We start from the raw sequence: 12047 nt of genomic DNA, 5'->3' as shown, positions 1-12047 counted from the left end.
AGGTTTTCACTTGGACTTTGGGACACCCATAGGACTTCTCCTGTCACTGGTTGTTCCTGCCCAGCCTGTCTTCCCTACCTCTCAACAGTCACGGGCACCAGGACCTATTTCCAGGACCCTTTCTCTCTATCTGCTCTTACTCCCTTGTTGATCTCATCCTATCTTGTAGCTTGAAACACATCTCTATACAGATAATGCTCAAATTTGCTCCTCAGCCAAAACCTGTCCCTGAAGCTCTAGATGCGTATTGATGTGGATGGGTGTTTGTATATGCACAGAATATGAGACTTTTCCGGTTGGAAGTCTGATAGTTCCCTCACGCTAGACATGCCCTCTACCAAACTCATGATTTTACTCCAGACCTGCTTCTCCTGCAGGCTTTCCCATTTCAGTTCATGGCATCTGTGTCCTTTCAGTGCTGGCCAAAGACCTTGGTGTCCCTCTCTATTCCTCTTTCTTTCCTTCCCAAATTCCATGTCCAGTCATCATATGCTGTCTGCTTTACCTTCAGAGTGTCTCCCAAATCCCATTCACCTCTGTAAAGGTACTGTGTGATTTGGGCCCCCTCTCACCCCACTCTAGCCACACCTGGTCTCCTTGCTGACATACAAACACACTGAATGTGCTCCCCCCTCTGGACCTTTGTGCTGGGCTGTCATCGCACAGGTAACCAGATGGCTTGTTCTCACTTATTTTAGGTCTCTGCTCAAATATCACCTTATCAGAAAGACCTTTCTGACAATTCTTTATAAATTATTTTATGTAAAATATAATCCTGTCCCTCCTTATCCCTTTTACCTTGCTTTTTCTTTGTGGCTCTTATTACTGCCAGTTTATTTGCTTATTTATTGACTGTCTCCCTTGCCTAGAATGTCAGCTCCAGGGCAGGGATTTTGTTCTCTTTTATTGACTGCTGTGTCCCCAGCACCTAGAACAATGTGCCTGGCACACAATAGGTGATTACTAGATACTTGTTGAATGAGTGGAAGCATCACAAGAAACTGGAAACATTAGTTGCGTCTGAGGAGGGAATGTAGTGGGGAAGGCATTGCTTTCCACCGTTCATCTTTCTATGTGTTTTAAAAGTTTAAAAAGGGGCTATAAAAAGTTAAATTTTGGGGACTTCCCTGGCAGTCCAGTGGTTAAGACTTCGGCTTCCAATGCAGGGGATCTGGGTTCGATCCCTGGTCGGCGAGCTAAGATCCTACATGCCTTCGTGACCAAAAAACCAAAACATAAAACAGAAGCAATATTGTAACGAATTCAATAAAGACTTTAAAAAAATTAAATTTTTATAAAGTTTTATAAATTTTTATAAGAAGGAGAACTTGGTTATTAACAGCATTGAATTCTGTTCAGAAGTCAAGATTGAGCCTGAAAGAGGTCTTTTGAATGGAGAATATGGAGGCTATTGGTGGTAGCCTTAGCAAGAGCTGTTGGGGAGGGTAAGGGGTGGAAGCCAGATGGAGCTGGCTGAGAAGTGAGGTGGAAAAGATAGTGGTGAAGAATAGATAATTCTCTCCAGACGTTTGCAATGAAAAAAGGAGAGAAATCAACGGGGAGGTAGTGGAGTAGACTGTGGGGACATGGAAGTATTTTTAACTTTGCTTTTTAAACCTTAAATTATTATGATTATTTCTTTTACGTTTTTATTGGAGTATAATTGCTTTACAATGGTGTGTTAGTTTCTGCTTTATAACAAAGTGAATCAGTTATACATATACATATGTTCCCATATCTCTTCCCTCTTGAGTCTCCCTCCCTCCCACCCTCCCTATCCCGCCCCTCCAGGTGGTCACAAAGCACCAAGCTGATCTCCCTGTGCTATGCGGCTGCTTCCCACTAGCTATCTATTTTACGTTTGGTAGTGTATGTATGTCCATGACACTCTCTCGCTTTGTCACAGCTTACCCTTCCCCTTCCCCATATCCTCAAGTCCATTCTCTAGTAGGTCTGTGTCTTTATTCCTGTCTTACCCCTAGGATCTTCATGACATTTTTTTTTCTTAAATTCCATACATATGTGTTAGCATATGGTATTTGTCTTTCTCTTTCTGACTTACTTCACTCTGTATGACAGACTCTAGGTCTATCCACCTCATTACAAATAGCTCAATTTCATTTCTTTTTATGGCTGAGTAATATTCCATTGTATATATGTGCCACATCTTCTTTATCCATTCAGTGGATGATGGACACTTAGGTTGTTTCCATCTCCGGGCTATTGTAAATAGAGCTGCAATGAACATTTTGGTACATGACTCTTTTTGAATCATGGTTTTCTCAGGGTATATGCCCAGTAGTGGGATTGGTGGGTCGTATGGTAGTTCTATTTTTAGTTTTTTAAGGAACCTCCATACTGTTCTCCATAGTGGCTGTACCAATTCACATTCCCACCAGCAGTGCAAGAGGGTTCCCTTTTCTCCACACCGTCTCCAGCATTTATTGCTTCTAGAGTTTTTGATGATGGCCATTCTGACTGGTGTGAGATGATATCTCATTGTAGTTTTGATTTTCATTTCTCTAATGATTAATGATGTTGAGCATTCTTTCATGTGTTTGTTGGCAGTCTATATATCTTCTTTGGAGAAATGTCTATTTAGGTCTTCTGCCCATTTTTGGATTGGGTTGTTTGTTTTTTTGTTATTGAGCTGCATGAGCTGCTTATAAATTTTGGAGATTAATCCTTTGTCAGTTTCTTCATTTGCAAATATTTTCTCCCATTCTGAGGGTTGTCTTTTGGTCTTGTTTATGGTTTCCTTTGCTGTGCAAAAGGTTTGAAGTTTCATTAGGTCCCATTTGTTTATTTTTGTTTTTATTTCCATTTCTCTAGGAGGTGTGTCAAAAAGGATCTTGCTGTGATTTATGTCATAGAGTGTTCATGTGTTCATAGAGGTCCATCTCCCCCTTCACCTGATGGGTTTATTATTTCCTTTAAATTATGATCTGGCTGACTGAGATGCCCTTCATTCATCCTTCCTGTGTTAATCCAGTGCCTTGTCTGGGTAGCAGGGTAATAAGCCTTTGTTTTCAAGGTGCTTACATTAGAGTGTGGGGAATGAGTAAGAAAGGAAACAACAAGAACAAAATAATTTCAGCAAGTGATAAATGCTGGGGAGAAAATAAAACAGGATAATGCGATAGAGAGTGAGGGGGCATGGAAGTGGGGAGCCGCTCCAGTTTGCCTGGCAGATAGGGCCATTCTGAGGAAGGACATTTGAACTGAGACGAGAATGATGAGAAGCAGCCATCCATCCTGCCAGGGAGGGCAACCAACCATCCCCGTTGGCCTGGGCCTGAGAGATTTCTTGGGACATGGGACTTTCAGTGCTAAAACCAGGACAGTCTCGGGCAAACCAGAACTAGTCCAGTCCAGGAAGAGGGATCAGCAAGTACAGGCCTAGCGTACAGGCATTTTGGAGGGGCAACAGAAGGCAGTGCGGCTGAAAGTGTGGTGAGAAAGGGGGAGCAGAGGCAGACCAGCCGGGGAGGTCAGTGGATGTTGGACCCTGTGGACCTTACCAGTAGGTTGGATTTTATTATAAGTGTGTTGGGAAGCTGCTGCAGGGTTTCAAACAGGGAAGGAGATGGTTTTATTTACATTTGTAAATAAATCATTGGCTGGTGTGTGGAGAGTAAAGCATATGGGGCCAAAGTGGAAATGGGGAGACCAGTTGAGAGGCTGGATGGTCATCGGGCTTGAGGTGCTTGGGCCAGGAAGGGAGCCAGAGGGAAGCTTCTCATCGTTACTAACTCTGTGCTGCTTCTTACTCCTCCCAGGCTCTTCCCCTCCTTTCTAAATCAGTAGTAGCTTTTTCATCCCAAAGAGCTTCTTAGCTAAGGACAGAGGTTCCCAGATTTACCACTTGGGCACCAAAGCCCAGTCCTCCTTGCTTCTCACAGGCACTTTATCAGGTTTTCTTTTCAGTATTTTCGAAGTACTTGAACACAATGATACGATTTTTTTTCTTAAGCTATCTGCTGTCTTTCTCATAGGGCTAGTCTGGGTAATGCTTCTGAATGCCAAGTGATTGCTTTTTATCTGGATGCCTTTGAAGGGTCATATTTAGAGTCGTGCAACATAACTAGAGCTATACTTGGTAAAGGGTAATCTAGCTGGGGTGTGTGTGTGTGTAAAATGACGTGGTAAGATGTGGACGTGTTAAATTTTAGGCGACAGAAGGCTGCTCCAGTCGAAATGCTGGGGAGTGGGAGGCAGTTGGAGAAGCGGCACTAGATCTCAGTAGCAAGGCTGGGTCTGTATATAGAAACGTGGGAGCCACCTCGGAGAGCTGGTATTGGATTTGGGCCAGGGCACTGATTTGTTTACTCAGCAAAGCTTCAAGTATTTACTGCGTGCCTCTGAGTGCTAGAAATGTCATGGTGAACAAGGCAGGCAGGATCCCGGCTCTCAGGGAGCCAATATTCAGTTGGGGCGGGGAAGGTAGAAGGTCAAACAATCAATGAATTAATGAGTAAAATAATTTCAGAGAATGGTAAATGCTGTGCAGATAAAACTGGGTGATGTGCTCTGGCTTGTGGGGGGTGGGTGGGTGGATGGAGGAGATTCCTCTTTAGATTGGTAATCATAGGAGGCCTCTTTGAGGCAGTGACATTTTACCTGAGACCCGAATGATGGGAAGGAACCAGCCACACATAGGAGGATCTAGGGACAGAGTGTTTCAGGCAGAGGTCTTAGACACCAGAGGCTGGGTCTAACTCTAAGCAAACTCCCATTTAGGTAAGTGGAGATGGGAACCAGCAAATAAGAGGAGAACAAGGAGGGCAGGAACTATCTTGGCTTTGCTCATTAGAAGAGTCCCTTACACATAGGTAAGTGTTCATGTTAAAAAGAAACAAACTGGGATTGTGTTCTACCACTGAGACTGAGGAAGGACAACCTTAAGAGTTCTGGCAACCGTGGCACAACCTACACGGAAGTCAAGAAAAAGGTTGATTTTGGTTCTAGGTTACTCTTGGCCCATCAAGAATGTCCACTTGTTAGAGGGAGCTGAGTTAAGTAGCTGCAAAGTGTTAAAAAGCAGAGGGGAGGAAATAGAAACAGCATTTCGAACTCTCTAAGAAACTCATTCCCTTACCATTTGTGAATGTCTTGTAAAAGCCTCCCCCCACCAGGTCCAGCCCTTCCGGGAACCTCGCCTGGCTGTGCTCCTCAATTTGCTCTCTTTCTCTTGCCTCTTCTCTGCTACCACCCTTTCACTTTGTACTTCTTTTTTGTTTTTTTATTTGCTTCTGGAAGCCTTGCCGCTTTATACTCCTGTTCTCTCTTATCTCTAGTCCTGCCCACCTTCGCTAGTGGCATCTGTTTCTGAGACTGCAGCCAGATCCAGGAGCCTGGGTCTGGAGGGGGCAGTGGGTACAGAGGCTGCATGAGATACATTTGGGACATTTGATAGTGAGTGGGAGTGGAGAAGAGGGATGGTATTGCAATGGGCCGCCAAGGTTTTGTTTAAGATCCCGGAGGCCTGTGAATACCTGACACCAGGAAATCAGAGAGGGAGACCTTGAGCATGAAGGGGCAGATGGGAGATAACTGAGGGAGCAGTTAGAGAGGAGGCAGAGTGCTTCTTCCTTAAATAACATGAGGTGAAGTGCTTCTTCCTCTGGATTAAGAGGAAAGGAATAGGGCTTCCCTGGTGGTGCAGTGGTTGAGAGTCCGCCTGGTGATGCAGGGGACACCGGTTCGTGCCCCGGTCCGGGAAGATCCCACATGCCGCGGAGCTGCTGGGCCCGTGAGCCATGGCCGCTGGGCCTGTGCGTCCGGAGCCTGTGCTCCGCAGCGGGAGAGGCCACAACAGTGGGAGGCCCGCGTACCGCAAAAACAAAAAAGAGGAAAGGAATAAATGAGGCTGGATACAAAGATTCTTGAGTGGGAAGAGAGATGAGTGGGAGCAGCTTACAGTAAGTGGTCTGGATCTTTTTAGCAATAAAGAAAGCCAGGTGGTCTGCTTAAAGCCAAGCTCAAAATTTGGTGAAGGAATTTTGGAATCACCACTCCAGAGATTTTTCTGGGGAATAATCAAGTGATGAAGGAAGAACTGCCAAGTACCAGCAAGGATCCAGTTGAAGCTGGCGTATATTTTTAGCAGACAAAGTCTGCCTTTCTCCACGATTGCTCTGCCAATACCCAAGCAGCTGGGGCTAGTGTTGACTGCTGTTAATACAGAGTTTGGATTTTAGCCAATTATATTTCAAGAAGACATTATCCTCATAGTTGTACTTAGTGGTAAATCAAGATCTGATTGACTTGTTTTCCTCTCATCTTACTTGTACCTGTCAGAAGTTTGTAATTAGTGAGAGCTTCCTGTGGAATTCAATATAAGGAATTTTAATCAACAGCCTTCCATAGAACCTATTAAACTTAGCTCATTACTTTTAAAATCTGGGCTATTATGAAAAATGAAAGCTCTCAAACTTCTCGTAGCCTTCCTTTTGTTCTCAGTTTCTGTAGAGCAGTTAGGTTTTGAGGTATACACCTACTCAGGTACAATTTTGGGAAATGTTTTTGAGTAACCAGATGAAAATAATACACTTCTCAAGTAGAAATTTGCTAAATGAATGGAAACAGATATCATTTAAGGACCTCTTTTTCTTTAAATATTAGGTTGAAAATGGTGTATTTGTAGCCAACCCGCTTCAGGAACGCACAATTCTAATGAGAAAAGAGGGCGAATCTGCAAAAAGCATTAATGAGATGCTTCTGAGCAGACTTTCACGCTACCGAGCCTCGCCATCCGCAACGCTGGCTGCCCTTACCGGCTCCACCATCTCCAACACCCTGAAAGAGGACCAGGCAGGTAGGCTGCCCTTCGCTTTTTCAGCTATATATATTTTTAAGACCTTATTTTTTAGAACAGTTTTAGGTTCGTAGCAAAAGTAAAGGAAGGTGCAGATTTCTCGTCTACCTCCTGCCCCCACACATGCACAGCCTCCCTTATTATCAACATCCCCACCAGAGTGGTCCGTTTGTTACAACTGATGAACCCACCCTGACACATCATAATCACGCAGAGTCCATAGTTCACCTTAGGGTTCACTCTTGGTCTTGTACATTCTGTGGGTTTGGACAAATGCATAATGACATGTGTGCATTATTATGGCATCATATACAGTGCTTTTATTGCCTTAAAAATCCTCTGTGCTCTACCTGTTCATCCCTCCCCACCCCCCAAGCCCTGGCCACCACTGATCTTTTTATTGTCTTCATAGTTTTGCCTTTTCCAGAATGTCATGTAATTGGATTTATACAGAATGTAGCCTTTCATATTGGCTTCTCTCACTTAGTAATATGCCTTTAAGATTCCTCCATGCCTTTTCATGGCTTGGTACATTCAGCTTGTGATTAGTGCATGCTGCCTGTGGAATTCAGGCAATACTTGTTATTGAGCATTTACAGTGTGCCGTACAAAGCACTTTGCTTTACGTAGTTCACCGTTTTTAATGTCCTTCCAGTCACTTTTCATTTTTTTTAATTCCAAGCTAATACATACTGTTGGCTGTGGACATGAATTAGCATGAATCTGTAATAACTCAAAGCAGCTCTGTGTTTAATGGTAAATACCTTATCATTACTGTTAGTATAAACTGTTTTCACATTTAGCATCTGCTTCATGAATGTAAAAAACTCATTTAGCATCATCTTCACTAAATACATTCTTTTTTTTTAACATCTTTATTGGAATGTAATTGTTTTACAATGTTGTGTTAGTTTCTGCTGTGTAACAAAGTGAGTCAGCTATATGTATACATATATCCCCATATCCCCTCCCTCTTGCATCTCCCTCCCACCCTCCCTATCCCACCCCTCTAGGTGGTCACAAAACACCGAACTGATCTCCCTGTGCTATGCAGCTGCTTCCCACTAGCTATCTATTTTACGTTTGGTAGTGTATATATGTCAATGCCACTCTCACACTTCGTCCCAGCTTACCCTTCCCCCCTCCCCCGTGTCCTTAAGTCCATTCTCTACATCTGCGTCTTTATTCCTGTCCTGCCCCTAGGTTCATCAGAACCATTTTTTTTTGACTCCATATATATGTGTTAGCATACGGTATTTGTTTTTCTCTTTCTGACTTACTTCACTCTGTATGACAGACTCTAGGTCCACCCACCTCACTACAAATAGTTCAATTTTATTTCTTTTTATGGCCAAGTAATATTCCATTGTATATATGTGCCACATCTTCTTTATCCATTCATCTGTTGCTGGACACTTAGGTTGCTTCCACGTCCTGGCTATTGTAAATAGTGCTGCAATGAATATTGTGGTACATGATTCTTTTTGAATTATGGTTTTCGCAGGGTATATGCCCAGTAGCGGGATTGCTGGGTCATATGGTAGTTCTATTTTTAGTTTTTCTAAATACATTCTTGACCAAGAAAATGAGAGGCAAACCTTCCACAACAGAGGTTGCTTTTTCTGGAATTTGGCATTTAGCGTTTGCACTTTAATATTTGAAAATAGTTACAGAGTTTGAAAGTGAAAACAATATAAAAGGTATATGCAGAGAAATCTTACTCCCGTGTCCTTGTATATTCAGTATTTGCCCCACCCTACCCCCTATAGGTAGCTCTATTTATTAGTTTTTGTTTATCCTGTCAGAGTTTTTTTATGCAAAGAGAAATTAAATTAATTTAGAAAGACAAATTTATGTATTTTTATTGTCCTTCTTTTCTCAATAAAAGGTAGCCTTCTAAACACACTGTTCTGTACTTTTAAAGCAGGAATTCTTCATGGGGATAAGCCTTTCAGAGGTTCATAAATATGCTCTCCCAAAGTTTTAAATAACATATGTATCATCATAATTTTTATCAGATGTTCAAGGCCATTTATGACCCCCCCAAAGTCAAGAACCATTATTCTTGAGGAGTTTTCATATTACATACCAACTACATGAATTTATAACAAATCATGACCTGTAGTAAAAGATCAGGCTAGAAAAAGAGCCATGTATAGAAAAATGAATCTGAATTAATATATGTTTAATGAATTTAATGCAGTTTTATGCTTTAATCCTTTTATATATTGAAATGTTAGGAAGAGAAAATATTTGTGATTAATTCATTGTGAGACTATCAAATTTTAAATACTTATTAGTCCGTATTAGAATTTAAGGATAGTATGTTACTTCCACAGGTCTCCATTGTATCAAATGTAAGTAGGGAATTTATTAATAGTTGTTATAACTTGGGTATGTGGATAATTTGAATTATAGGAAATAGTTTGTAGAGGACAGTCCTATTACCTAAATGAACATTTTCCTGACAAGCTGAAGGCTTGATCTGGGTTTGTCCCTTGGGAGAAAATTGAATACTAGCCTGCACAATAGAAATACTAAAAGGATGTTTGTTACATAAGAAAACATGGGTGATATCAGAAAGTGGACTCAGAAGGCAAGGGTATATTTAGAATCCTGTGAAAACTGGTATCTGTAACTCTAAACATGTGATTTCACTCATACTTTTATGCACATTCTCTATGTATTCATTTAACCTGAGGTTGCTACATAAAAATTCACCAGTTATAGGCTAAGTGAACTTTTGACAATTAATTCAACATTCAGCGGGTCTAGGATTTTTAATTCTGTGATAAACTAATACCTATTACCATGTTAATAAGAGTATGTATATTAAAAACATCTTGGTGAAAACCACGATTGTGTGGTTATGCTCTTTGTGTGGTTATGCTCACAAAGTTGCTAGTTTTTCAGTCGTTGCCCCTTTTGGGTTTCTTACTTATGGAAATTTATGCTACTGGATTTATGTCCTAAATGAAAAATATACTTGTTGGCGGCTTGGAAGTTTAAAAAATGGAGCTTTTTAGAACCACAGGCATTCAAAGCAAATGACAGATTCGGTTTCACTTGTCTAATTTTTCTAATCTAAACCATCTAAAGATAATTTTATGTCTATGTAGGCAGTCATATTTTATACCTTGACAGCTTCCTAGGTAAAGCACTCTTTCTGTTGCCATCGTCAATCTTCACTGGACTAATATATAGAAAATGTTAAATTCACCCTACATTTTCAGATCTGCCAGTGAGTAAGGGAAATTAAAGTACATTTTATACCTCTTGATTAGATACAATAATTATTTTCCTAATGATAGTTTATGTCACTGACCCTAAAAAAAAGAAAATACATCATGGGTTATAAATTCTGTGGACATAAAGTTATTTTGTGATAGACATTGTGAAAGCTTTTATTAACTAGTTATGGGTTGAAATTTCTAGTAGATTCCATGTTCAGAGCTGTTTATAATAAATTTAATATCACAAACCTGTTAATAATTTGTTCTATATAAAATGAAAAGATCTCTACTGGAGCACAGTTTCCTAGGGGGAAACATAAACAGTAGGATTCTTCTTTTATTTTGAGATTTAGTCCATGTGAGGGTTCATTCTTTTGAAAGATCTTTATGTTATTTATTTATTTATTTATTTTAACATCTTTATTGGAGTATAATTGCTCTACAGTGGTGTGTTAGTTTCTGCGTTATAACAAAGTGAATCAGCCATACATATACATATATCCCCATATCTCTTCCTTCTTGCGTCTCCCTCCCACCCCTCTAGGTGGTCACAAAGCACTGAGCTGATCTCCCTGTGCTATGTGCTGCTTCCCACTAGCTATCGATTTTACGCTTGGTGGTGTATATATGTCCATACCACTCTCTCACTTTGTTCCAGCTTACCCTTCCCCCTCCCCGTGTCCTCAAGTCCATTGAAAGATTTTTAAAAGACATAAGGACATATTGAATACTGGGAACACCTTTGAGAAATGTTCAGGTCATGTAACCAGGAGGCTTGGGACCAGGCTGTGGAGACAGAAGATCATTATTTTGCCCTTAGCTTATTATTTCTTGCTCTGTATTTTGAGTCTGAGTGTATTATTGTTAGAATTGGGGGCCCCTTTGTTATACTCTAATTTGGTTTGGTAGTCAGATTAATCTGTGTGTCAACTATTTCTGCTCACCATTTTCATTCCTTTTTACCAGCAAATACTAGCTGTGGCCTTCCTCTAAAAATGCTTCGGAAGACGCCCATTTACACCTGTGGTACATACTTGGTGATGCTGGTCCCACCTCCAGGGGGATCAGGCAGCTCTGCTACCCGGTCTCTTTTTGGTGGAACAAGTGGTTTGTCATCTTTAAAAAGTAAGTGAACTTTATTTGTGGCTCTTTTCCCAATTTGTCCCTAACTTTGAAATTTAAGGTTTTTCCTAATAGTGATTTTACACTTGCTCTGATTACAGATGCTCTTTGATAACAACAAAAAACCTTATCAGTATAGTTATAGGCTAGGAGGAATTAAAAATAGAATTTTTGAAAGTGGTATAATAGTACACTTCTGAAAACTATTGTCCTGTAAAATTACTAGAAATAATAATGAGGTCAGGAAGATTTTAGGAAATAATCTGTTGCCACTGTATTTACTGACACTGCAAGAACTCTACCCACTGGAGAGCTATGAAAATACGTCTGTGAAATACCTCCATTTTAGGACACATAAAAATGTATATGATACAAAATAATATATGCAAAAATTCATTACTGTTAAGTGTACATGTATATATTTTTTATGTATTTCTTTATTTTTAACATCTTTATTGGAGTATAATTGCTTTACAATGTTGTGTTAGTTTCTGCTGTATAACAGAGTGAATCAGCTATACGTATGCCGCCGCATAGCACAGGGAGATCAGCTCGGTGCATTGTGACCACCTAGAGGGGTGGGATAGGGAGGGTGGGAGGGAGACGCAAGAGGGAGGGGATATGGGGATATAAGTGTACATATATTTTTATGAAAGAGGGAGGCATACTATAGTAATTAAAGCAATGTGATTTTGGCTTCAGAGTGGACAAATAGTTAAATTGAAAATAATATAGGGCTTCCCTGGTGGTGCAGTGGTTAAGAATCCGCCTGCCAATGTAGGGGACACAGGTTCAAACCCTGGTCTGGGAAGATCCTACATGCCACGGAGCACCTAAGCCCGTGCGCCACAACTACTGAGCCTGTGCTCTAGAGC

General features: G+C 40.9%; 1 protein-coding gene across 5 annotated transcripts in view; it reads left to right on the top strand.

Moving 5' to 3' along the window:
• HECTD4 (HECT domain E3 ubiquitin protein ligase 4) overlaps positions 1-12047 on the top strand; it is a 193891-nt gene that overhangs the window by 64843 nt on the left and 117001 nt on the right. For all 5 annotated transcript variants that reach the window (XM_067700637.1, XM_067700635.1, XM_067700636.1 and 2 more), the window contains exons 8-9: positions 6625-6817; positions 11017-11175. In XM_067700637.1, coding sequence (XP_067556738.1) covers positions 6625-6817; positions 11017-11175 — 352 coding nt within the window. The remainder of the gene's footprint in view (positions 1-6624; positions 6818-11016; positions 11176-12047) is intronic.

The sequence above is a fragment of the Pseudorca crassidens genome, chromosome 12 (assembly GCF_039906515.1).
Source record: "Pseudorca crassidens isolate mPseCra1 chromosome 12, mPseCra1.hap1, whole genome shotgun sequence".
NCBI classification, from domain to species: domain Eukaryota; kingdom Metazoa; phylum Chordata; class Mammalia; order Artiodactyla; family Delphinidae; genus Pseudorca; species Pseudorca crassidens.
This window is presented reverse-complemented; position numbering and strand designations above follow the sequence as displayed.